The following is a 25,451-nucleotide window of genomic DNA, read 5'->3' as shown; positions in this document are numbered from 1 at the left end:
CCTTGCTGACAGGAGGCTTGTTGTTACAGTTGAGAAAGAAAAACCCAGGGAACTGGCGGATGGTGGTGTTTGGTCCCAGGCAGGGGCCACCGGTTCGCAGCTCCCTGAGGGAACGCAGGGCAGGGCAGGGCACATTCTCCCATTTCCACCGTGAATCACCAGGTGTTTTCACCCCTGGAGCAGCTGATACTGAGGCAGGAAAGCAGCAACTTCTCATCACCCGTTTGCAGGGGGCTGCTGGCATGGTGAGGGATTCCTGTGGCAGCCAGGGGGGCACCCCCCCCCGGGGGGCTGAGCCGGAGGAAGGGCCAGAGCCAGGCCTGGCCCGGCCCTGCCCTGCCCGGCGGCGCGGCGGGGGGTCCTGGGGGCAGAGCAGGCCGCGGGGGGTTGTTGGCACAGCCCAGGGCAGCCCCGCGGCTGCTGCCCGGGCCCACGGCCCCCGGGGGGGCTGAGCAAGGCCCCGCCGAGACACGGGGCGGCCCCGGGCGGCCCCTACCCGCACACGGGGTCACAGCCCCACCGAGCTTTCTGGAAGGGCCCGGACAGGCCGTTGCTATAACAACAGAGCCCCGCGCCTGGCGTCCCGCCTCCTTCCGGCTGATTGGATGAGGCTTCAGCCAATCCGCAAAGAGAGCGGAGCGGACGGGCTCCGGGATTGGTGGGTTGGGGGAGTAGGGCACGTGCTTCCGTTCGTGCCGCTTCCGGTTCCGGGCGCCGGCGTGAGGAGCTGGGGCGGCCGGCGCGGCGGTGGCGGGCAGGATGGGGCTGAGTGCGGAGGAGGCGGCGGAGCAGGAGGACCGCTTCGATGGCATGCTCCTCGCCATGGCCCAGCAGCACCAGGGCGGCGTGCGCGAGGTAGCGCTGCCGGGCCCGCGATGGGGCGGCGGAAGCTTTTACCGTTATCCCAGGGCGGGGGGAGGGCGGGCCAGGGAGGAACGAGCGGAGGTGGGGGCGGCGTGGCCCCTTTCGGGTCCCCGCGCCCCCTCCCCCGGGTCCCGGTCCTCCCAGGATGATGCACGGAAGGCAGGCATCCTTCGAGAGTGGCGATAGCGGCCTAGGCCTGCGACTGCCCCGGAGGACGCGCTAATTAATTACTGTGATGCTAAGGAGGCGCTGAGGAGCTCCGGGCTGCGCCCTCGCCGCGGCCTCGCACGCCGGCCCCTGCTGCCTCCGGGCATCACACGTGCGGGCCCCCTGCCCCGCCGGAGGCCTGTGCCCCGCACTGCAGGGGAGGCGCCAGGCACTGTGCCCCACATTCCCAGTACGACCAGCTGGCAGCAGCCCCCTGGGACCTGATGGGTTTAGACTCTACCGTGACACGTGCTGGAACGTGAACGTGGTTCCCCTCCTGGTGCTTGGGGCTTTGCTGACACATCCTGCTCTGAGGGCCCCGGTGCTGAGTGGTGGGAGGGTTGGGGAGTGTGGGAGCACCCCCCTCACCAACTCTGTGGGGAAATGGCCCCAGTAACAGCTCCTTGGACTGCAGGGAAACTTGCTTGTAACATTGACAGGACAGAACTCTTGGGAAATAAAGATTAAGTGGGTTGAGGGTGTGGATTTCCATAGGGGTGTTTGGGGGTGCCAGTTCATAACTGCTAATTCATCTGTGATACCTGGCAAGCAGCTAGTAGTTATTTTGTGAAAATAGACAGGAGATGGGGGAGGGTGAGCTTGCGTGCTCTGAGGGTTTAGTTGTGCAAAGGTGCAAAATACAGTACATGTGTATATCTGTGTACATATGTGTATATATGTATGTACACATATGTACCCACCCACCCAGATAACTCAGGTGACAGCTTGGCGTGTCGGAGTAGTGGTACCTCCAAGGTGACCTAAGAATAAACTGCTTGCTCTTTCTTCATGTAAACCACACAAATGCCTCTTCTGAAAACTGGGAATCCAGGAGCTGGATCTCCACAAAACCCACCGGATGTTTTCTCTGGGAAACGGTCACGGGGATTTCGATATGATCCTGGCACAGGCGCAGATAGGGAGTACACAGAATAAAGGCTGCTCAAGAGACATGAGGCTTGAAGTGATCTGGTCTCATTGCTCTTTTTTCTCTTCACCCCTTCTCCCACTCCAATCCCTGTTTCCTCTACCAGCTTGTGAACACATTCTTTAGTTTCCTGAGGCGTAAAACGGATTTCTTCACCGGTGGAGAAGATGGAGTAGCAGAGAAGGTAAAAACCCAAATCCTCAGGCTTTTATGTCTTCTAATTTATGCACCACCCATGTCTGTGCCATACTAACACTTCCCTGCCTGAACAATGCATAGCATTACGGTGTACTTGGGGACCAGCAGCCCGTGATGCTGATGAAATACATCACTGAAGCAAGGTAATAATGCGTTGCTCCTGTTGGGGTGAGGCACACAAGATTGCTTGTTTGAATGGTACCAATGGTACAGGGTTTTTTCACCACACTCTGGCCAAAGGCTTGTTTGGAAAGCAAATCTGCCAGACACACTGACTTAACGGTAACAGACACTGCAGTGTGGATAACCCCGGGTTACCTTGTTTGTTCACCTCAGAAGAAGCACAAAGTCCACATCTCTGCCCATGCGGCTGCACCTTTGTCTCGGGGCTGCGGTGCCTGTACGGGGCGAGTGTGCTGGGGAGCGAGCCTGGGCATCCGGGTGGCCTCTTTGGCACCTCTTATCCTGCAGGTCTTCCTCACCCAGATTGAGAGCTGAAAAACTAAATTGTTTTGCTGTAGGGAAGAACCAGAGCATCCAAACACGAACTGGCCAGGCTTTCCTGCTTGTACTTACCAGTATATCAGCTGTTCCCTTTCCTGGGCTACTGGAACTCCCACCAGCAAAGCAGGCACTGCTGCCGTGTCAGGGCAGATGTTAATCGCTAACACAGTGTGTAACATACTTTGTCTGGTCTCTAAAGTGCCAAAATGAAGGCAGCTACGGGATGGGAAGGAGGATGGTTTCAAAGAAAGATGAAGCTTACTGTCATTTTTCTTAGACTAGAGAGCAAGGCTCCCCAAATTCCTGGGCTCTGTGTGCTCCCAGGGAGTGAAACCCTGGGCAGCATTTCAGAGGTGAGCACTGGCTGGTGCTTTTGGAGGCCCTGTTGGGGCAGTTGCCTTGCAAATCTGTGTCTGTGCCTGTAAAAGAAAAGCATTTATGTCCTTGGGTGGTATCTGTTAAAATGCTTTATGATCTTCAGAAAAGGTGCTCTCCACAGTCTCTGACACCATAGTAACCACAACAAAAATTGAAGAAACTGCTTTCCCAGTCCTGCTCATTCTTTGGCGTGAAAAAGAGGAGAGGCTGGGCAAGTTGTCATCGTTAATGGGGAGCCATTTCAGAAGCCCTTGTGGTGCAGAGTGAGGGGTGTGTGGGTATGTTGAGCGAAGTGCAGTGTGCGCACACTGACAAGCTCGGGCAACGTCAATAGTTTGCTCACCGTGGCTCATCCTGCGGTTAGGAACAGAGGCTGGGAGATACATGTCTTGAATTCTGTATCCTAGGAGACACTGGACTCGCGTTGTGTAAATATATCTTGCTTTCCCTTTCAAACAAAGCAGAAATACTTGGGGGTTGGTTACGAAGCTACAAGGCTGGATGCTTGGGGTTGCTCTGGAAAGGTGCTGAATTTCCTCAGAATTTTCTGGGATATAGGTAAACTATGACCTGAACCCCCATCTGAGAAATCTCTCTGCTCCAGTTCCTTTTCTCAGGTTCTCAGGTATATTGTTTTCTGGAGCAGACTTCAGCTCTCATACGTGCAGCTTTGCACACCACTGCTGGCGTTATCGACCATGGGGCAATTGCTCTGGCTTCCTGCCTGTGTACTCAGCTTTTCCGCTGAGCACTATGGCCGTTTGGATCGGAGACCTTGAGATTTTGCTTTTCGTAGTCACAACAACACGAGAATTTGGAGGGAGGTTTGAAGCAAAGATTAAGGGCAGAACACAGAGCTTTGCAAACATTTCTCTTCTAAATCGTGACACTGAATCTCCATCTAGTGCCCGGGGAAAAGCCCAGCCTGTGGGAAAGGTCAAAAGGAGGTAAAAAACCTTGGATCCAGTGTCTCCATTCTTCCAGCTGTCCTAGATGCATGGAGTAGCTGTCAAGTGGCTGGGTTAGGCACCTGCTCATCCTGCTGGAATTGCACAAAGGCCAAAAGAAAGGGAGAATTTTTATTTCTCTGTTATCTCCATGCAAATACACCCCTGCCTAAGGAAGAACTAGGAAGGGCTCCATTTAAATAGTTCGAGTTTTCTGCTACTCTAGATTTTCAGGCAAAAGACTAGAGTGAAAATGAAGTCACAACATCTGGATGACTAACAGACGTTCTAGTGCTCCTCAGTAGGCACTGAGTTGGCTTCATTTGGGTTTGAAGAACTGGTGATTTTTTTAAAACCCTCTGAGATGTGTTCCTCTCTTTCATCAGCTCATCACAGATACCTTCAACCACCACAACAAACTAGCTCAGAAGGAACGGAAAGAGAAGAAGGCTCGTCAAGAGGCAGAGAGGCGTGAAAAGGCAGAGAGAGCTGCGAAACCTGCTAAAGAGAAGCAAGACGCAAACGAGCCAAGGATTAAGGAACTTACAGATGAGGAAGCGGAAAGGCTGCAGCTGGAAATCGACCAGGTGAGAGCGATGTCTGGTGCCTGTGGGTGCCATCTAGGTAGTCTCCTCCGCTGGCCTGCGTGTAGCTCGGGTAGCAGCGAGTGGTTAGAACGGCTCAGACTTGTCCCTTTGCAGTGTCTGGACCACCAGAGTGGAGCAGGTGGTGTGCTTCCAAATTCAGTAGAGCCTGGGCTCAACACTTGCGATTTCGTCTGTGTTCTCCCATAACTCGCTCTGCCTTCAGCAAGCTCTCACTGTAGCAGCACCTGCTTTGGTCATCAAGGTGTGAGGACCAACGGTGTCTTCCCCTTGGCAGTGCCGCTTTCCTGTAACACTGGTCCAGGGGCTGAAAATTCCCCATCAGTCTTGGATGCGGTTTGCAGTCCTGCTCTTTAGTTTCAGCTGAAGAGGCTGAGGCCATCTAGTGTCAGATCAGCCAGGAACACAAAGTGCCAGCCCTTGTCTGAGCGTGTTTGCTCTCTTTTTGAACAGAAGAAAGAGGCACAAGGACAGATTAACAGTGTCCCAGTGAAACCCTCGCAGGATGAAGGTGAATCTTTGGATTCTAACAAACAGGTAAAGCTCATCTAGAGGCTTTATTTTAGGTGGAGAAAAAGATGTTTCTGGAAAACCATGAGAACCCTTCTGAATGTGAGGGGGTGTCCTGTCTGGCTTTCTTTAAGAATACACACTTAGTTCCCAAAGGCACATCTGAAATACGGGCTGGGGGTTCCCTTATAATTATGTTTTAACAGAAACACCTGCTTGTTTCGGGCTAAATTTGTGTGAATATCAAATACATGCACCTTACCTGAAATTCTTATAAAACCCAAGAACTGCTGTTACAAGTGAAAAATAAATGGAAACTTGAAAAGCTTTTTTACACTTTAAATTGTTTGCTTAGGAAACAGATGATGAAGAGGAGGATGAGAAGGATAAAGGAAAACTTAAACCCAACTCTGGCAATGGGGCTGACCTTCCAAATTATAGATGGACACAGACTCTTTCAGAACTGGATGTAAGTATTGCCTTCTTACCAGGATCTGAGGAATCTGAGATAAGGAATAAGAGCGGGTGCTGCTAAGGATGGTGGAGCTGATGCCCTGTATCTCAGTTGCCAGTGGAAGATTGTTAGTTGTACTTAACAGCAGCATTTCAATAGCTAGGAGAGAGCTTGATAACTCAAGAAAAATTCCTAGAAGCTGTAGTTAACTTTGCCAAACCTTGGTCTTGTTTTAACAAGACATTAAAATCTGCTTCCCTTTTTATGGTCCCTTTGAGGTGTTGGCCATCCTGTTGCCAGACTTACTCTTGTGTCCTTTCACCTCCTGCTCGCTCAGTGTCCCAAGGAAAATATCATGTGCTCTGTCTTATTCTGGTGAAACAAAGGGAGAAAGTCTTAGAACAGTGGCACAGGAGGGTAAGGAGAGACTTCACTGCTCAGCTCCTGAAATCTGATCTTTGTCTGGTCCAGCTGATCGTGCCTTTCAAGGTGAACTTCAGATTGAAGGGGAAGGACGTGGTGGTGGATATTCAGAGACGGCGCCTCAAAGTTGGCCTGAAGGGCCATTCACCCGTCATTGATGGAGAGCTTTTCAATGAAGTGAAGGTGGAGGAGAGCTCTTGGCTGATTGAAGATGGTAAAACAGTCACTGTGCACTTGGAAAAGGTAAAGCAGAATGAATCGGGGAGGATTCAGACTTGTCTGCCTCTTCCCTGGTGAAATAGGAGTCTGACAAAACCTATGAGAGCCCTGGGCTTTGTCAGCTGAAACAGAAGAACTGTGCTTATCCTTGGTACAATGTCAGTGATGCAACTGGAAGTGGGGTATTGCAAGTTCCCGCTGTCTTCAGCTTAACTTCGTGCTAATTAGGATATCCAATTAATTGCTCAGCAGTTCAGGAAAAGCTGGACATTATAAAGTTGTTCTTTAATGGAATAATGCCATATTTTGACATCAAAATCCAGGGACAGACCTTATTACTTACTGTGTCCCTTCTGGGCCTCTCCAGGTGATCTGTTTGTAATCCCATTTGCGTCATGCCAAAAGTGACATCTGACATGCTCTCAGATTCCCCAGCTGTGGAAATTCAGGCTACCTAAAGTTGTTCAGAACGAAAGTAGTACCCTTTATCCATGTTCAGATTTTACTGATGGAAAACTGTCAAATAAAGTTTGATTCCAGCAGCTTTATCCTGTGCCCGAGACGTAAAATTCCTGGAGCAAGTCCAGGAAGAATAAAATATTTTTGCTTCTTCATCCTTCAGATCAACAAGATGGAATGGTGGAACAAACTAGTCTCCACAGACCCAGAAATCAACACCAAGAAAATTAATCCAGAGAACTCGAAGGTAAGAACTCCCCACCCCCACCCCTCTTTTTACCGTTTTACTGAAAGGAGCCTTCTCTCAAATGTGCTCACACTTAGCTCACTTTAACTCCTATGACTTTTTTTTTTATTTTTTACCAGCATAAAACCAATACTGGGAGTACTGCTGGTATGATGATTCAAATGAATGAAGCTGGGTCTATTGATCCGTGTTTGTATAAGTATTTCTGCAGCCCGTGCACGCAGCATAGCGTAACCTCAGTGTATGCATGTTCTCTGCCAGCAGGGTGTATGTATGGGTTGAGACAAGTTACTCCTATTTTAATAGAAGTCCTTGCTTTTAGTTGTCAGACCTGGACAGCGAAACTCGCAGTATGGTGGAGAAAATGATGTATGATCAACGGCAGAAATCCATGGGCCTCCCCACATCTGATGAACAGAAGAAGCAAGACATTTTGAAAAAGTGCGTAGACCTCATTAATTTGTGGGTATTTGCTTTCCCAAGCCCCTCTCCTCTTCCTCTGACCTGAAGGTGTGAGCAGAACACGGGCTGGCCTTCAGTCCTACCTGCGTTCACATCTGCCGTTACGTAGATCTGTAGTTACCGAGCTGTTGGCCAGCCACCAGTGTCTATAAAAGCCCCTGGGGGTAGAAAGCATAATGGGAAAATTCTGGGAATGGCCTAGCTCTGGAATTGTTTTAATCTGCTGATTTCAAGTCCAGAAAGCATGTCTGGGACTGGAGGTACCATCTCTCCTGAACTTTAATATGGTCTTGATTGTTTTCTAATCTCCCTCTACTGAGCAGCCCAGATAATCTCCCTCCCTCCTCACCCCCACCAGGCAGCTGTCTCCAAGCCAGCAGCGCTTTTATGTCTTTATTGTCCTGTTTGGCTTAAATGCACCTTGGCAGGGAAATTACTCAGGGAGCTCCCAAGGCCGTTTGGGAAGGCGTGGAGGCAATTCTGGGTCATGCATCTTCTTCAGCAAGCGCAAACCCACATCTTATCTCAGGCCTGGGAGGAGGATTAGGGTAGCAAGCCTGACTCCTTTTCCTTCCTTGGCTTATCTGTGGCAGCAGAAGCTTCACTGACCAGCGTGCCCAGTATGGCGTCGGGTGCAGCTGTGTTAGAGCAGGGATCAGACTTCCTTAGTGTTGAGCTGGTAGAAGGGGAGGCAGCCCTCCTGGGTGGTGCACGTACAGGACACCTCGCTGGCAAGGTCACTCGCTTGGTGCTCAGGAAGCTCGGCTTGCGCGCAGACTGGCTGGTGAAGAACAGAGGGGAAGTTTAGACTTTGTTCAGGCCAAAGTAGACTCCTGACACCCAGGTGGATCCTGACCTCTGCTAGCGAAGCCCTCCTGGCTGCTAAACGAGGACGCTGTTCTTGCAACATATGTTTCCGTAGACATGGAAAGTGGAAGCGCCATGGTGGCGTTTCAGGGAAAACCATGAGAGGAGAGCACGGAGGAAGACGGAGGCCTGCCCTCACTTGCACTTTACGTGTGAATCCTCCGCGGGGTTGTGTGTTGTATCCCGTGGTGAACCGCAGGGCAGAGGAGGGAGCTTCTGCCTGCACTAATCGCTCCTGAGCACCCATAGGCACGGTGTGGCATTCTCAGAACTTTCCGATGTGGCAACCTGAGTCCAAATAGTCCTATCTGCTGGGATTGCAGTACATTTGGAATCAGGTTGCGCCTAGTCTGAAACCAGATTTCTCTGGTCACGTCCTTCATGAGTTTTCACTGTCGCAGCACTGGAGATATTCCCCATGTCCCCAGTAATGCTTAAGCTAACAAGTCGGAGCTTAAATCGTAATCTGCCCTCGCAATCTCCCCTCTGCCCCACAATCAGTGTCATAGCTGCTACGTGTCTGTCCGAGAGGTAACAGTTAAAGGGTGTGTGTTTGATAATTAATAACTCCCATGTGTCTGGACTTGCTGACCTTCATGGCTGTGGTAGGATTACCGATACCACTGACCTGAGGAAAAAAGCGTTTGTAATACGGGGAGTGTGCGCCGAGGAGCTCAGCAAAACGGCCCCAGCTGTGGAGGAAGCAAACTTGATAGTGCAGGAAGTAGGGATGCTTTACCCCCGCAAACAGAGCTGTTCTGCAGCTCCTGCTGACTCATACCCAAGCTCTTGTCTTTATTTTCCTTGCAGGTTCATGGAACAGCATCCAGAAATGGACTTTTCAAAGGCTAAATTCAACTGAGCCCTCCCCTTCTCCCCCCCCTCTTTCAGTCAGCCCGTTGAATGGCGCAGGATATGTATGGCCGGATATCCCTTACCTTGGGCAAGTAAACACTTCCAGCATCCCCACCCGAGCTTGCTGTGGAGGCAGCTTCATGAAGTCCTCAGTTGTCCTGTGTCGAGCAGAACGCAAAGGCACCGAGGCGGCCTGCAGCAGCTCCAGTCGGAGCCATCTGCGACACTTCCCCGACAGCAGTTAGGAGAGAAGGAGGGCTTAGAGCACGAAGGGTGTTAGGGCTCCGGGAGCCAGCCTTGAGAGCTTTTGGGACGTACCCTTACTGTGTCGCTTAGCTTCATCTCCTGGCTCTTCAGAGCTCCTGACTTACTTTTTGCCATTTCAGTTTGGCACCAGGTACCTCCCAGTTTTTACTCCCTTCCCCTTGGCTTTCCTACTCTCCTGTGAAAAGAAGGGCCAGTTTATATTGTAAAATAATTCTTCTGCCTCCTTGGGACAGGAAAACACCAGCCTAAAAAAACAGCTACTGCAGTAGAGACAGGCTCCGCTCCTCCTTGCTGCTGCTTCTGTTCTGGCCAGAAGCGGAACAGGTTGAGCCCCACAGGGCTTCAGGGGGGCTCCTATCACAGCTGGAAGGTTGACCTGCTGTCCTACAGCAAGGGAGGGCTGGAGGGTCTGGGGGGGTGTGTGTGGGTCTTTGGGGGTGCTGTTCCTGCCGGGAGTGTGTCTCCTGCCTCTTGTCCAAGAGCCTCTCTCCCTGCTGACTACTGACAGGCATCACTGCGTTCTCTTCTGAGCTCCCGCTGACAAGTGGCATTACTCTGCATGTTCGTATCTTTGTTAAAACTGCGGTGCAACATAGAGAAAAAAAAAAAAAAAAAGTGGCACATTTCCAGGCAGAGCGTGTGATTTCTCCCGCGATCCAGGCTGGGGTGTTAGCTGGGCTCCCTACGCGGGGCTGCTGTTCGCTCCTTGGCTGACGAGCAGCAACCGGAGCTGCGTCTCCCTCGGGAGCGCTGGTGAACTCTGTGCCCAGCTTAAACACGCGGGGCTGTCCAGGGCTCATTGCTCCAGGCTCCGCTCTCCACGTAGCAGCACATGACTGCGCTGAGGAAGCCACCCTTGCCCCAGGTCTCCTTTATGACGAGCTAATGAGGAAAGTGTCCTGAAAGCCCGGGCTCCTGTTAGCCCTTTGCAGGCTACCCCAGGTCCCTGCTGCTGGGGTTCTTGCCTTTGCCTCCCTGAAACATTTCTACCTCCTACCAGAGGGAGTGGGCACAAACGGATGAAAAACCTGTTTGGGCAATGTCCAGCCTGGCATTGCACCTGGTGTGTTTGGGGGTTTTTTTGTTGTTTTTTGTTTGTTTGTTTTGAGTAGCAGGACAGTGTTTGCATTTAGTCTCCCAGTTTTATAGGCTCTTGAGGTCAAAACCCAGCACCCACCCAGCTGAGCAGTGACCTTGTGGGCAAGCAAGGACCCAGGCTGGGCCAGCTGCCTCTGGACTGCTCTGTTCTGCATCCTCCAACCCGTCCACCTTCCAGCACCCGCACACGCGCCTCTGTGCTTTGGCCCTGATAAAAACGACAAGGTTTCCTGTTACTGTAGGAAACATCAGACTGTGCTGGCTTCTGAGTTAGCCCTGGAGCGAGCGTACCTGCCAGCACCTGCGCCAAACCGTGCTGCGTGGGGCGGGTGAACTGGGAGGGCTGAGCTGTGCTGGGGATGCGGTGAGTTTCACGCCGTTCTCAGCTGTGTCGGAGGCGGCTGCTGCTCCCTGGGCTTGCCGGAGACCGGGGAGGCGGCTGGGCTCTGCACCGGCAGCAGGATCCGCATCCAGCCCCACCTAAGCAGCAAGCGCAGGCAGGCATCAGGGCAGCAAACAGGGACCAAACCAGCGCCCAAGCCCAACTGGTGGCTTCATTATTTCCCCATTACCACCTCAGTCCTGTAAGTGCCACCAGAAACCCCGAGTCCGGCCCGATAGCTGGCAGCTGCCTGGATGTAGCAGCCGCAGGGTCAGCGGGTCACTGTCACCCGGCGTTGTGCTGCCTGCCCTAAGCGCAGCGTCCCATCAGCGTCACCAAACCCCACGTCTCGGGGCTGTTCCTGCGCTCAGCCCTGGCAGGGCTGTGGCTTGTGAGCCACCGCGGTGGCCGGGGCAATGGCAACGGCAAAGCTCCCCAGTTTTCCAGACCTGGCTGGTGTCCCTTGCGGGAGGCAGGTTGGGCAGCAGCTGAGAGAAGAGAGTTAAGACACAAAAAAGGCAGCGGCAGGAGCCCTGGAGGAAGCTGGGGGCGATTTTGGGGGGTGAAGGAATGTCATTTTGCCTTTCAGGGGGGTGAAGGGAAAAGGCAAACAGTTCTGGGAGCTCGGGGCCGTAACCGCAGCTCCGAGCCCTCTGGCGGGTGAATGCCCGGGGCTGTTTATGAACGCGGCTGATCCCAGCGCTATCCCTGGACTTCAACCCTGCCTGCCAGCGGAACAGAAGGTGTTTCTCCTGTTGGCCTTGTCCTCTGCAAACACCCAGCTGCCACCGACTTTCCCCGGGCCAAAGTGACTCAAAAGCACCCTTTTGTTTCCGAAAGGCAGTTTTCCCTGGAATAAACCATGCCAGGGCAGGACAGCTCTGGTCCGAGCAGCTGCAGAAGTGGCTTAAAGGATACAAAGCTCCACCTCGGAGCTACTGGAGAGCACAGAGCGTGGCCGCGTCCCTGTGACCAGGGAGGGACACACCGAGCACCAGGAGGGACGCTGGGGACCGAGCCCTGCAAACCCAGCCCTGCCTTGGCTCCCAGCAGATGCTGCCCTGCCCAAGCCCTGCAGACTGGGGAGGGCTGTGCTGGAGGGTGGTGGGTGATGAAGGGCCCTTTACCTTTTCCATACCTGTGTCAAGGCACCTGGAAAAGCCGTTTTGGTGCTGCCACCCATTGGAGCTGCGGACAGCCCGGAGCTCCTCTGCCCACTGGGCCCCTTCCCATGTTCTTTCAAAGCAAAACCTTGAAGGCATACAGGCTCTGCAGAGAGATTTCCATACGGTAAAAGTTTCCCCTGGACTTTCTTTTTTTTTTTTTTTTTTTTTTTTTTCCCCTCCCTCTCCTTACAGCAGCTCTTGGCTTAGCTTTGATTAATGAATATTGCAGCTCAGCCTATTTGGGAAGCAGCCCAGACTGCAGGACTGCTTTGGAAAGAGCAATGAAACAGCAAAACCTGAAAAGAAGGAGCCGGACACGCTCGGTATTTAACGTTACCGCTGGCTTGGAGGAGAAGCCACAGCTCCTCTGTCACTGCTGAGGGCCAGGCTGCAAAGAATTAGGGTCAATCCATCCATTTTCCGACTTCTAAGCCACACTGAAATAAGTGATTCAGTTGCTCAGGGTGTGGGTAGGGAAGGTGCAATTCTTTAATGCTCAAAGCGTCACGCAGCCGTTCCCAGGGGAGTTACTGCTCTTCCTTACCCCGAACCCAGGGAAGCGCTGCCGGGGGCTCGGGCTCTGCGGTGCGTTGGATCCTGCTGCAGCCGCTGCCCTAAAGAGCAGCATTTCTGCAGCGTGGCCAGGATCCGCGTGGAGCGTGCGGCTCTAGAGAGTCTCCTGGCAAAACCAAACCCGATAACATCAAGCAATGTCTTCAGGAAAAGAAGGGCACCGAGCGAGGCTCCCAAATGGGAGTACCTGCACCACAAGAGCATGTTTACATGCATGCGGTCAGGTAAAGGGCTCTTGTGTTTCTAAGGTGGCCGCTTGGGCAACCAAATCTTTCTGCCAGATCACTCAACACCAACGCTCAAGAGCAAAAAACCACCGGAGCAACAGTCAAGACGGCTCCATCAGCAGCAAACACGACCTTCCGCAGACCACAGCGACGTGGATTTACTCCGCGTGCAGGTGTGAGCAGGGAAACCCACGCTCCGTGCAGCAACCTCAACAGCAGGAGAGCTGAACACGGGACTGACAGATCGACCACGGCATCGCAGCTGTAAACGTGAACTTCTCAAATCTTTCCAGAAATCGCAGTGATCTGGCAGCAGACATTCCGAGGCAGCCAGCCGGTTAGGAAGCAGCGCGTCGGGGCAGGGGCTGAGCTCCCGCGCTGTGCACCCAGCGCAGCCACACTGAGCGGCCATCGGACCCAACGCCTCCAGACGGAGCCTTTCCCCAGGGATTCCGGTGCCCAGCAGAAGCAATATCGTGCCTTGCAGCCACTCCCTCACTCCAGCTACTTCAACGAGTGCTGAGGGAAGACTAACCCCTTCCAGGAAAAACCACTGGAGAAGAGGAAGGGTAGGCAGAGGGCAGAACGTGGCCCAGACTTGCAGGGGGACTGAGCAGGGCAGCTCAGGAGCAGGTGGGGACAGCGGAGAGGACAGTGCCACAGCCACATCCCCGCACGGGGTGCTGGAGGTTGGCCAGCGTGCTGCTGCCGGCAGCCTTTGCTCCATTCCCCTGGGGCCCCAACCAGCTGGTATGAGGGCTCCAGCCCCAAAACTTCTCCGCAGACCCTTCCCGGCTGAGAGGAGGCAGCAGTTACCTGTTCACAGCTTTAAAATCCCTCCAGGGGGGACATCTGCAGGACTCTGCCTGCTGCTGAAGGGTGGCCGGCCAGGCTGAACCTGATCTTCCCATAACAAGCCGAGGACAGGACGGGCAGGGGGCTGCGCACGGGGCTCGGGTTGAGGGGCAGCCTTCTGCCTGCCTGCACGGACTAAACAGTCACGAGTCCTTAACACAGCAAACTTACAGGGAAAAATAAAGAGGGGTTAGTGCCAATCCTTCACACCATCTACCCTCTTACCTCGCAGGGATGCCGGGAGAGTTGATCCTGTGGATCCAGGGGAAAAAAATCCACCCGTGACCAGCCGTCCTCTGCCCAGGAGGGGAGGTCAGTGGCAGGGAATGGAGCACTGCAGGTTATCAGCTGATTTTTTTGTAGTAAAATTAGAAAATGCAAAACGGGTCCTTCAAGTCACAGGCTCAGAGACCGGAGACCGAGCCAGCCTCTTCCCCTGAGTGGATCCTGCCCCACCACCAGGAACAGCAGATGCTCCAGAGCGATCCTTGCATTTTCTAGCAACAGCTGTCTACATCACAGGGAAAGAGCTGGAAATTCTCCCCTGAGGCTGTTTTTCCAGAGCTCAGTTCCAGCATCACCCCTCAGGGAAGGTCCAGGTTTCCCTGCTGCTGCCCCTGAGGCTCCTTTATTTGCACCCAGCTTCCCCGTGTCCCGTGCACCAACCCAGCACTCAGCCCTCTGAACAAGCCCTCCGAGAATGGGCAAGCACCACCATATAGAGGAAAATATCTTTGTCCACATTCTGCTGGAAAAGCAGGGATCAGCAACTCCCTGCACAAGCCTCCCTGCCTGGCCCAGGCTCCCTCCCCTGAGGGATGCTCTCCTCAAACGGCTGCGAGCAGGAACGTAAAAGACACAGCAAAGGTAAAGACACAACTTTTGCTTTATAAAAAAAGACTGAATCAGACATTTAAGGCCAAGGAGTGCAAAAGAATCCCGTAAGACACCACAGGTGCACCAGCTTCAGGGACCATCAAATTGACAGTCTTCCTCTGAGTGAGTTTTTGGGGTGTTTGGTTTTTTTTGCAAGCTTAATCCACACACATTCACACTTCGTACACAGACTAAACATCAAAAACATACTATTGCATCTGTAATAGCAATTGGCAGCTCTTTGCAAGTCCATCCTCACCCCTCGTCTCCAAAGCTCCAGTGCCCGGACCACAGAGCTACATGTCAGCGTGACCCATGCTGACGCCTCAGTGCACAGGTTGAAGTAAACTTGTCCCAGTACGTATGTACAAATCCATTCAGAAGCAGGAAGCCAAACGGGTCCATCCATACGTGTGGCATTCGGAAGGAGGTGACCACAGTTCCTCTTGGAGTCCCGGCCTGGACTTGCTTCAAGTCTCTTCCTTGCATAAATGGGTTTTTCCACAAACCAACAACTTTAAAAACAAAGTAGGGAGGGGAAACCAAATCCAAGTCTCAGACCCTCCTCTTTTATTTTCGAAATCTCTCTCCCATCAAGTGTCTCAAGGTGTGGTCTCAGTAACGTTTGTGATTTATGAAAGCATGCAATTTACAAAAACAGGCTCCAACAGGGACTTGAACTGTACATTTCAAAGGGCTTTGGCTGGTTAAATAACGCTGACTGCTCATATAGGGAATTAAATCCTTTCCCCCCTACTCAGCTTTTTGAAGAGCAATCACAGGCTATGAAATAAAGGCACATTTCTGTTCAATTAAGGCACAAAAACATGGTCCACACCAACGCACAGGGCCTATTTTGGTTTCCCTCTCCCCAAAAAACCTGGGTGTGTTTATTCTGTGGCTGGTAAATTCAACTAAGCGTGTTTTCTATTCACATCCAAGGGCACTCGAATGTACTCGAAGTCCCATGGCTTCACATATTTACTTTGTGATAAACAACCAAGTGGCAATACCAGTAAGATAGGGCTTCCTCCTGCTGCAATGCTGCAGCCCTCAAGGTCGCCTGGCACGGTGCCCTCAGGGCAGTGACACCACATCTCCTGCTTCTGCCTGGCTGTTAGAGAGGAGCCACGGGAAGGAGAAGGTGCTGAGCACCCACAGGGGAAAGGCAGGACCTATCCGTTCCTCACAGACTCCCTGGAGACATTCCCAGGGGAGGTTTTCCTTTTGAAGCAAGAAACTCCCTTAAAAGTGGCTAGCAGAACAGTCAAACAGCCCAATTCTTAATTACAAAAACTTAAAAATGAACCAACTATTTTTCCTCACCTGTCATAACCCCAGTTCAAGGCTTGCCCAGCAGTCAGCATGGCCCCAAGCGTGCCGGGGAAATGCAGCGGGCTTGGCAGGTGAGGCACGCAAGTCACGGGGCAATGCCTGCAGCTGGTAACACCGCACGCCTGCAGCTCACATCAGACTGGCAGTGACTGCAAAGCTGATCCCCATGGGCCGCTCGGGAGGCGAGAGGGGGGCAGCTGTCCAGGCATCCCACCCCTCTGCAGCTGGGCACTACCGTGGGAGACATGCCAAGAGGCCAAAGATTAAAAGAACCACATTACCTGAACCTTCTCCTTACAAGGCAGCAGATGACGACACAGTGCTGTCAGTAGGAAGAAGGCAGATCTGGCTACTGCAAACACCATGGAGAGAGGACTTACATTTTTGGGACCAAGCCAGCCACTTTAAATAGAGATTTGGATCCCTAGAGATCAGGTGCTTGACCTTCACCTCAGCATCAGCACCAACGCAGAGCCACCATCCAGTTACTCCCTACCCAAATTAACTTAGGCAATGCCAGAAAGCAAGAACTGTATACGACAGATCCTCAAAGCAGGGAAAGGGCTGGACCACTCAGGTTGCTGAAGCTAAACGTGAAGTACGGAAATGATAGAGGCACAAGTTATCTGATACTTCCTTGTTCATCTTCTCCTCCCTGGGTACATTCCACCTCCCAAGTTCATTAGTTCCACAGTTCACTTCCTTGATGTTCTATATTGTCCAAAAAAAAAAAAAAAAAAAAATCCAGTGAAATTCAGACAGCGGGAGAAATTTGGCTTCAACAAAGGATCAGGGTAGACTGGGGGTAGGGGGGGAACGTGGCATAGCACACTCCGTCTTGAAAGAGGAGACATCCGATTGCAGCAAAGCCTTGGAACGCCTGCCTGCTGCTTGGGTCCTTTCCCTCAACAATACACCTGAAGCAGAGGTGCCCCAGATGAGTCAGTCTCTGTGTCTTGGAAAGAGGAATCTCTGCTTGTTGGAGAGCCTTGGAGAGGAAAGAGAAGAGATGGTGACATTAGACAACGTGAACTACAGCAGCCGAGCGCCTGCCAGTTAGGCGAGCGACTGCCACAAAAGGGTTTGTGTATCATGAGGGAGGAGAAAGCCACACAAAGCCCACAGGCAGGGAACAACCCCGCCTGTACTGTAGCCGTCTTCTAGGGCAGATCTGTCATTATGCAGGAGAAAACTTGTCTTTTAGCCCTGGGCTGCTCTTTGGAGTGGAGCACGCATGCCGTGAGGATCAGGGCTCAGGGGAAAGCCCGTCACTCTCCTCTGCTTCCCTTCTGCAGTTCCTTTTGTTCCCAGTATAACCCAGCTGTGACCTTAGCCGGTCACAACCCAAAGACAGCCCCAAACTTTGTCAAGACACCCAGAGACTGAAGGCACTCCACACTTGGGTTTCGTTCTTCTTCAGGAGGACCCAGCACCTCAGGCAGCCTTCTGAGCTACCTGCGCTCCCCAGGCTCAACAGAGCTACACCCCTTACGGTCACCTAAGAGGCAGGCGTCAGCTCAACCCCTGCAGCTGGTGAAAACCGCAGGCACGCATAATATGGGAAATTCAGGGCACTCCCCTCATCCCTGTGACACCTCTGCAGCCAAGACCCCCGGCCAGGCACGTTACCTGCACTGCTGTGCCGCCTCATATTCCTGGCTATCACATCTGCTGGTGTTTCTTCCGATATTTGCACGGCCAGATCTGGAACGAAAACCAAGAGGGCCTGAGACAGGGAAGGATGGGCAGCTGTGACTCGGGGGTGAAGACCCCTGTCAGGGAACGCACAGGGCTCTCCTCCAGGAGGCACCACCCCTGGGTAACAGGAGGGGTAGAGTCTGATTCTTCAGATTGCTTCCACCATTGTGTGGGTAAAACGAGCTTTGTAGTCTTTAAACACCAGGAAGCAACAGCAGCCTTACTGCTGAACTGGGAAGCACAACAGCCCCCCAGCTTCCTCCACTCTGTCTGGATGTCTCTTTGCCACCCACACGCTGCTTTTCAAGGTCTTGCCACAACAATCCCTCTTACTACCTGCTCTGGAGGGACCTTCAGGCTGCTCCAGAGAAGGAGGAAAGCATCCCTGGAACAGCCACGAGGCACTTAACACGGTGGCAGCAGCCCTTCCCTCCTCCTGGCAGGGGTATGTACTGGCTGCTGCTCACCCACTGAGCAGAGGAAGGCTCAGCACCAGGGAGACACTCTGTCACGGCAGACTAAGGGTGGCATTAGCAAAGAGCGCTGGTAGAACACAGGGGTGAGAGCCAGCTTAGTAACTGGACATCCTCCGGCACAAGCCAGCTCATCTGGTCATACCAGTTAAGTTTGACTCACGGCCTTTCTGCCTAGCTTAGAGGTGCAGAGGAAGGCCAGGATCATTGCCGTAGCAGCAGAATAAGCCCTTGTATTGCTCAGTGCAGAGTTCACTGACGGTGAAAGATACACATATCAAGAAAGCCACAGCACAGCGACTGGTGAGATGCAGAGGGCTCCAGTCATAAATAAGGGTCTCCATTCCCACACTCCAGGAAAATCAGCCCAGCCTGAAGACAGGCACCAGCTGTCAGCCCTACTCCATTATCATGTCTCTATGGCTTTGATAAAATAACCCTCTTGTACTGAAGCGGTCACACCAAGGAAGCTGCACGTACCATCCTGGCTGATGACCATGGACTCCAGCATCGTCTCATTACCGCTGTCTGGTGCGTTGCCTCTGCTGGACTTCTCCTCGTGGCTCTGGCTCGCTGGGACAGAAATATGGGGCCGGACCCTGCTTTTCCGGGTGCTGATGCGGATGATGCCTCGGACCAGCCTGCATTCAGCATCCTGCTCGTCCAGGTTGTAGTCCTGAGTTATGCTATTGATGAGGTCTGAGATCTTGTTGGTCTTCTCCAGGAAGACAGTGTCTGACGTGCACTTGGCCAGCTCATCGATCTGGTGGACGCTGAAGAGCTCTGTCAGTTTCTTGAAGATCAGGACATCGATCTCCCTGCTGGACATGGAGCCGTTCAGCTCGCTGATGTCCAGGTCAGACTCGTGGAAGGAATAATACTCCTCTGAACTGCGGTGGCTGCTGGGGAGTGTTGGCTTTTCTATGCTGTTCCTGAAGGGCTTCTCTGGCAGCAGCTCTTTGCAGCATGAATCGGACTCCAAGTGGTGGCTGGCGCTCCTGTTTTGATAGACAGGAATGCCCTTCAGTTTCACATCGGGGTAACTGAAACTGCTACCCATGCTGGACTTTTTGATCTGGTTCCCATTCTTCTCAGTGGGAGAGACGTTGGCAGGGCTGTTGGGCAGTCGCCCATTATAATCTCCGTTCTTTCCATCATCAGTGGAGGTCTCGGTGGGCCCTGGATAGGGGATACAGACACTGCAGTCCTGAAAACAGCCCCCACAGGTCACTATACAACAGAAAACAGCCTTGTATGTGTTCCAGGCCCGAGACAGAGAGAAACAGCAAAAGCTCTGGTTTGGGGGAGCTTCTGCTGTACCAGAAATAAAGGTAATTGTTTCTGCCTCTCTCCTGTTGGAGTCTTTGAGCTCAGCTTTGCGACCTTTCCTGTCCCGCGTCTGTTGGGCTCTGGTGCGGCTCTGTTTGATCTCAGGCGTAGAACCGCTGAACACCTCCAAACTGACATCCGTCTCCTTGGCCGCTCTGGTCTGCAGGGGCACAGCCTCCTGGCAGGACTGGTTCAGCTGGCGGTGGCTGTTCAGGTCCTGGGGGAGTCCCGTTTTCCGGCCCAGCATGGCTCACCGCTCAGGCACCTGGAGAACAAGAAGGTCTCAGGTCAAACCAAGCATCCGTCACGTGTCTCACCTTAGCAAGGCTGTTGATCCACAGAGAAGGTCCTGACATTCCCATTCAGTGATTCTCAAATTCAACATTTCAGTCATTTACAGAAATATTTTGCATCTGGACTCATGCGGTCCTCACTTGTCACACAGAAGGGGAATCCAGCCTGTGCTTCAGGGCTCTCCGACTGCTCTAGCTTTGCTGCTTCCTTTCGGTAGATGCTTGAATCAGAAGAGAGATTTTTTTAAAAGGGCTATTTTTATGACATCACAACCCCTGTAACCTTCCAAAGAGGTTTCCTCAACACAGCTGGAAGACAGAGCAATTAACGAGCGGCAGAGCCATAGGTGCAGCTGGCTGACAGGCTCCAAAGGGAAAAGTATCTTCTTTTAAACAACTTCCCCTTTGCCTTGCATTCCTCAGGATTAAGCTGGGCCCTGACAGTGCTCATCCTGTCAGGGTAAAGCACACCATGCCCAGGAGGGGATGACAAGCAATCAATCATTATGCAAGCTGCCAATTCAGACTGCAGATTATTCAATGTTATTTAAATTAGAGGATTTAGCAATGCCATTACTAACACTGATGAATTTTGCTAGTCATGCTAAGGCCGTGTTATGTTAAAGACTGTCCTATGAAAACTGATGTCTTCATCTGGATTAAAGAAAAGATCTTGTCAGCAAATCGGTCTCAAATCGCGCCTCATGGGAGGAAAACCTTTGCAAAGCCCTACTGCAGAAATCCTACAGCAGGCTATCTGCTCAACTGTTTTTCTTGTTGCCAATGTACTAACACCACTGCCCCAGGTCTGCTCCCAGGAGTAAACTGTTCCTACAGGGTACTACATCGCGCTTTAGCTCCACGGATCCAACAAGCAGAGCCCAGCACATTAAATCTCCCTGTTACGAGGAAAGCTCGGCGATGGCGAGCAAAGTCAGGTCAAGGCTGTCGCTCTCCACTTCTGTTGCTGCCGCTTTTATCCCAGACTACAGTGGGCCCCTAAGTTGTCCACGGTTTCTAAGCTTCTTGGCTAACACTCCTTTCACCCTCCAAGAGATCCTTTTAAATACTAATTAGGCTATTAATAAGCAGTGAGAGCCCAGCCATAGCTTAAGCATTTTTGGACTGTCCCTGCTGCTCTACTGTATACTTTCTATAGGGCACCTCAAGCATGAATAAATAAATCTGTCCTACCTTGTTAAAGCATTGCTGCTTTTTCCCTTTTTTTAAAACAAATAGTAATGTTGCCCCCGCAAAGAAACAGGCACAGACTGAAAACCAGGCAGTCACAGCACACCACTGCTTTCCAGGAATATTTTGGCTCCATTTGCTTTTAAAAATTTCTAAGTAGTACATGTCCCAGGAGTTCCCTCTGCACATTCCTGGACAATATGTTAAATACAAAAGTCCCAGACACTCCAGTTTCAGCAGGCAAAGCTCGCTAGCCTCAGCATCAGTGGAGAGTTTTGTTTGCTTGCACTTCAGACAACAGGGTTTTTTTTTCCTCAGCTTCACTATTTTTGTAATGCAGTTCAAAATTTAAAAACAAACAGAAAACGTTGGAGCTGATCTAAGCACAGAACTGCTTCCTGCAATGTTTCTCTTAATACTGAGGCCTCACCAAGCGATCTAACACACGCATTGCAGAGCCATGATCGTTTATGTAACAATATACAGTATTCTGAAATTTCAGAGCATCTTTGGCATAGGGAAGGGTATCATCTCAGGAGTAAAGCTCTACAAAAAAAGACTTGCAGGCACAGAGACTGAACCTCTTGCCTGACACTGCACAACCCCCCAGCTGCATCAGGCATCAGAGGCACCTCCGGCCCCGAACACTGAGCTCACCCTCTTCCCATCACATCTCACGTTTCTGCGACCACCAGATCACATGTCTGAAGAGATCCCTGTCAGCACATACAAGCTCCTCGATCCAGCAGCCTCTCTGGCACAACGGACTGGATGGAAACCCGCAGCCAGCTGCTTAACATGGCCATCAACAAAAGCTGGGACTAAAATCCACAGCTGAGCCGATACTCACAGGGTCGCCAGGAGCCGTCTCTGGTCTCAGGCAGGCACCGCGTGTCGATAGCGAAGATCCTTCTAAAGAACTTCTGCATCTGCCTCAGCAGGGCGAGGAGGGATTCACAGTTCGCACGTCCAAGAGTTAGCCGGGGTCTAAGATCTTCATGGTTCAGAGGATAGGATTTCCTTTGAAAGTTTTAAAAAAAAGCTAAATTAAGTTGTGAACCTACTTAACAAAGTCACATGGGGTTGTCAGCGTTGCCATGTCGCCCTCATTAGAAGCTAGGGAGGGCGAAGGGCCCACTTAAACAGGAGCCCGAGGACCTGAACTCAGGATACATTTACAGACAGATAGAAATAAATTCTCTTAAACATCAGGAAGCCCCCAGTTTTCTAAGGCGCCTTGCCAGGAGCCGCAAGCTGCCCCACAAAGCTCCCGGCCTCCTGCCGGCCCCCCTGGGACCCCATCCCCAACCTGATGCACCCCCCGGCCAGAAACACCCCCCGGGGAGCCTCCCTGTGCCCCGGCCCACAGCACCCCCCTGCTGAGGCAGCCCCCCCCCCGCAGATACAGTTCGCCCCTTCCTCACAAACAGGGGGGCCCCCTGCCCACCCCGGCCCCCCTCGGGACGCTGGGTTTTGGGGAGCAGAACCGGCAGCCGAGGGCGCGGGGTTTCCACAGAGCCCCCCCTCCCGTGCTCCCCGCTTTGCTTTCCAGCCCTCGAAGGCCAAGCAGGCCCGGCAGGGCCCAGCCCCCACCCCGGGAGAGCCCCCCGGGGCGGGGGCAGGGCAGGTCCCAGCGCAGCCGGAGGAGAGGACAGAGCGGGGGGGGGGGGGGGGGGCACAACGGCAGCGCGGGGACAGCTGGTGGCGGGGGGGGAGGGAGGCTGCCCCCAGCCCGGGGGGGGGGCACACGGCCGCGGGGCGCCGCTCTCGGGGTGCGCACGGCGGGGGAGAGGCCGGTCTCAGCGGGGGGCGGCAGCCGGGGCACCCCGGCCTCGGGCGGGGGGGGGCCGGGGGGATCCCCGGGGCCGCGGGGGGCAGCGCTCGCCCCTCCCTCCCGGCCGGCCGCGGCCTGCTGCTGCCCCCGGGCCCGGGCCGGGCGGCCCCGACGGGGGAGGGCGGGCCGGGGCGGGGGTCGGGGCGGGGGTCGGGGCCGGGGCGGGGGTCGGGGCCCCCCGGCGGCGCTGCCCCCCCCCGGCCCGGCGTTACCTGCGAGCCAGGGAGCGGCGCGCGGCCCCGCCTCACCTGGGCCAGGTGAACCACGTGACCCGGCCCGACGGGGCGCCGCGAGGGACAGCAGAGCGCGGCGGGCGGGGCCGCTCCGGCCTGCGCTGCCCGGCCCCGGGTCCCCGGCCCCAGGGACCCTGTCCCCAAAGACTCTGTCCCCAAGGACCCTTGTCCCCCGGGTCCCTGTTCCCAAGGACCCCATCCCTGGGGTCTCCATTCCCAAGGACCCCTGCCCCAAAGGACCTTTGTCCCCCATGTCCCCATTCCCAAGGACCCCATCCCTGGGGTCTCCATCCCCAAGGACCCCTGCCCCTAAGGACCCTTGTCCCTCGTGTCCCCAGCCCCAGGGATCCCATCCTCGGGGTCCCCACCCCCAAGGACCCCTGTCCTAAGGATTCTGCCTCAAAGAATCCCTCAGCCCAAGGATCCTCGTCCCCAAGGGTCTGTGTCCCAAACCATTCCCATCTCTGAGGGTCCTCATCCCCAAGGATCCTTGTTGCTGAGGACCGTCTTCCCTGAGGATATCTATTCCCAGGGTCCTCACCCTTAAGGTCTCCAGCCCCAAAGGCCTCACTTCCCAAGGATCTATGTCACAAAGGATCCCCAAGGATCCTGTCCCAAAGAACCCTCATCCCTGAGGATCTTGTCCCAAAGGATCCCTGTCCTCAAAGATGCCCAGTTCCTAAGGATCCCCATCCCAAAGGATCCCTGTCTCAAGGGCCCTCATCCCCGTGAATTCAGGTTAGGGAGGATCCCTGTCACTAAGGATCCCTGCCCCAGCAGATCCCAAGGGTCCCCATGGCTGCGCCAGACAGCACCCCACTGCTGAGGGACATGAAGGGGCAGGCGTGGCGTGGCTGGCGTGGGGTGGCTGTGTGTGTCCCCTGGGGTCCCACGAGACTTTATAATACAAAACTGCTTTCTGCAGAACATTTCACCTTGAAACATGGTCATTCACTGTCATGCTTGATCTTAATTATCTTTTAAAGTCTAACTGTACTTAAATTACAAAAAACATACAATAAAATTATTTTCCCCTAGCCCGTGCCTCCCTGGGTGCTGCCTGCAGTTCTGGGTGCTCAGCCTGGAGCCAGGAGCCCACCCCCCCAGGATGAACCTTCACCCAGGTCACGGCCAAGTGCTTCAACACCCCCAAAGCCTTTGGCCACCCCTCTGCCCCTTGCAGCCATGGCGGGACCTGGGGCGATTCCCCCCTCTCTGCTCAGCACCCTGTGAAGTGACAACATCGTCCATCCCTCCTCACGCTGGGAACCGTCGTTCCTGCCCCAGTTCCCGTGGGGACCTCGGTGGCACCGGGGGGACACATGCTGCAGCGATGCCCAGCACATGGCAGGCACCGGGGCTGTCAGGCTCAGCCCATCCTCTTCGTTGCCGCTCGGGGATTGAGTGGTTCTTTCCAAAGAGCTGCTGATTCACTCCTGGGGGGTCGGACCCTTCCCCAAAGGTTTGGGGGGAGCCCGGCGGGTGGCGGGGCAGGAGCCCGGTGGGTGGTGGGGCAGGAGCGGGTGGCGGGGCAGGAGCCCGGCGGGTGGCAGCGTGCACTGAGGCTGTGGGGAGCAGCAGCTGCCTGGCTTGGGGGCACCACTGGGTACCTGAGAGGAAACAGGAGAGAGAAAAACCAGTTTAAAGGATGGTGCCGGTGCCAAGAAGCTCAGTCCTTCTCTAAAGGGCACAAAGATGGCATGTATTTATTTAAGCCTCTGGCACGGGAACACCGTACTTCATTCCAGCCGGTGTCATTTCCCTGTTTTCACTTGGATTTAACTCCAAACACTGCCTGGAAACGTGTCGTCTCCTCTGCCAGGTGCCTTGAGCACAGATCCTGGGCACAAACCCTCTCCCGGCGCTGCCCCATCCAGCCTGGCACTTCCAGGATGAGCTGAGCAGCACGGCGTGGCCCCCCGAGTCCAGCACCCCTCGGCTCCTGCCCTTTCCCCATGTCCCAGCACCTCCCAGTGGAGCTGCCGCCTGCCAGGGCTCCGGTCCTGGTCCCAGGCCCCTGATGCCAGCGTTGGGTCTAAGACAGCGGGGCAGGGAGCTGCGTCAGCCCAGGAGTCCTGGGGCTTAAACCTGAAATCCTGATGCAAGATTCCTTCCCTTAAACCAGGCCAGGGAGAGCAGCACCTGGGTCCTCCCCACCCCCCGTAACTGGGACACCTGGGGAAAAAAATTGCGGAGAGACTGAGATGACACTAATATCAATTATTTACTGCCTATAATAAGGCTTCATTTTTCTGGAGCACATCCCAGCACAGGGCTTTAAAGAGACTGAGATAAGAGGCCAGTGCACAGCCCTCGCTACGTCCTCTCACATCCCTGGGGACCGGCACTGGACCAGCTGCGGGATGCAGCACCGTGCCCCATCCCGGCTGTTGGTGCCTCCGCATGCGGCTGCGGAGGGTCGCTGCCGGGGAAGGGAGAACAACGGTCTCAACCGGGCTTTTGCATCAAAGAGGTTTATTCTGAGCGCTGCTAA

General features: G+C 53.9%; 3 protein-coding genes across 11 annotated transcripts in view; 1 reads left to right on the top strand and 2 right to left on the bottom strand.

The window, feature by feature from the left end:
* Window positions 1-25,451, bottom strand: part of LOC114017499 (uncharacterized) — a 39,265-nt gene that overhangs the window by 4,075 nt on the left and 9,739 nt on the right. The window lies entirely within an intron of this gene.
* NUDC (nuclear distribution C, dynein complex regulator) lies at window positions 45-10,023 on the top strand. 2 transcript variants are annotated; one of them, XM_027813697.2, is made up of 9 exons: window positions 45-245; window positions 2,106-2,183; window positions 4,413-4,613; window positions 5,085-5,168; window positions 5,497-5,610; window positions 6,067-6,261; window positions 6,860-6,943; window positions 7,266-7,384; window positions 9,083-10,023. In XM_027813697.2, exons 1-9 carry the CDS (start codon window positions 60-62, stop codon window positions 9,132-9,134), a joined length of 1,113 nt encoding a protein of 370 aa, XP_027669498.1. In that variant the 5' UTR covers window positions 45-59; the 3' UTR covers window positions 9,135-10,023. The 2 variants fall into 2 exon arrangements, with proteins under 2 accessions (XP_027669498.1, XP_055560785.1); XM_055704810.1 differs by lacking the exon at window positions 45-245 and adding an exon at window positions 694-855.
* Window positions 14,564-23,828, bottom strand: KDF1 (keratinocyte differentiation factor 1). 3 transcript variants are annotated; one of them, XR_008731375.1, is made up of 5 exons: window positions 21,741-22,198; window positions 18,558-19,671; window positions 17,536-17,610; window positions 15,898-16,894; window positions 14,564-15,086 (listed from the first exon to the last, which is right to left on the bottom strand). XR_008731375.1 is itself a non-coding variant. In XM_055704812.1 (5 exons), exons 3-5 carry the CDS (start codon window positions 19,651-19,653, stop codon window positions 16,812-16,814), a joined length of 1,254 nt encoding a protein of 417 aa, XP_055560787.1. In that variant the 5' UTR covers window positions 19,654-19,671; window positions 21,741-21,910; window positions 22,937-23,828; the 3' UTR covers window positions 14,564-16,811. The 3 variants fall into 3 exon arrangements, 2 of the variants coding, with proteins under 2 accessions (XP_055560787.1, XP_055560786.1); XM_055704812.1 differs by adding an exon at window positions 22,937-23,828 and having other exon boundaries at window positions 14,564-16,894; window positions 21,741-21,910; XM_055704811.1 differs by having other exon boundaries at window positions 14,564-16,894.

Source organism: Falco cherrug, chromosome 3 (assembly GCF_023634085.1).
Source record: "Falco cherrug isolate bFalChe1 chromosome 3, bFalChe1.pri, whole genome shotgun sequence".
NCBI lineage: Eukaryota > Metazoa > Chordata > Aves > Falconiformes > Falconidae > Falco > Falco cherrug.
This window is presented reverse-complemented; position numbering and strand designations above follow the sequence as displayed.

Excerpts from the sequence above, each read along its gene's own strand:
- NUDC (XM_027813697.2), top strand. The coding sequence starts at position 60 with ATGGTGGTGTTTGGTCCCAGGCAGGGGCCACCGGTTCGCAGCTCCCTG. Across the intron at positions 6,262-6,859 it reads TCACTGTGCACTTGGAAAAG|ATCAACAAGATGGAATGGTG; the intron begins GTAAAGCAGAAT and ends TTCATCCTTCAG. Across the intron at positions 6,944-7,265 it reads TTAATCCAGAGAACTCGAAG|TTGTCAGACCTGGACAGCGA; the intron begins GTAAGAACTCCC and ends CCTTGCTTTTAG.
- KDF1 (XM_055704812.1), bottom strand. The coding sequence starts at position 19,653 with ATGCTGGGCCGGAAAACGGGACTCCCCCAGGACCTGAACAGCCACCGC. Across the intron at positions 17,611-18,557 it reads CATGGTCATCAGCCAGGATG|ATCTGGCCGTGCAAATATCG; the intron begins GTACGTGCAGCT and ends TTTTCGTTCCAG. Across the intron at positions 16,895-17,535 it reads GAGGCGGCACAGCAGTGCAG|GCTCTCCAACAAGCAGAGAT; the intron begins GTAACGTGCCTG and ends TTCCTCTCCAAG.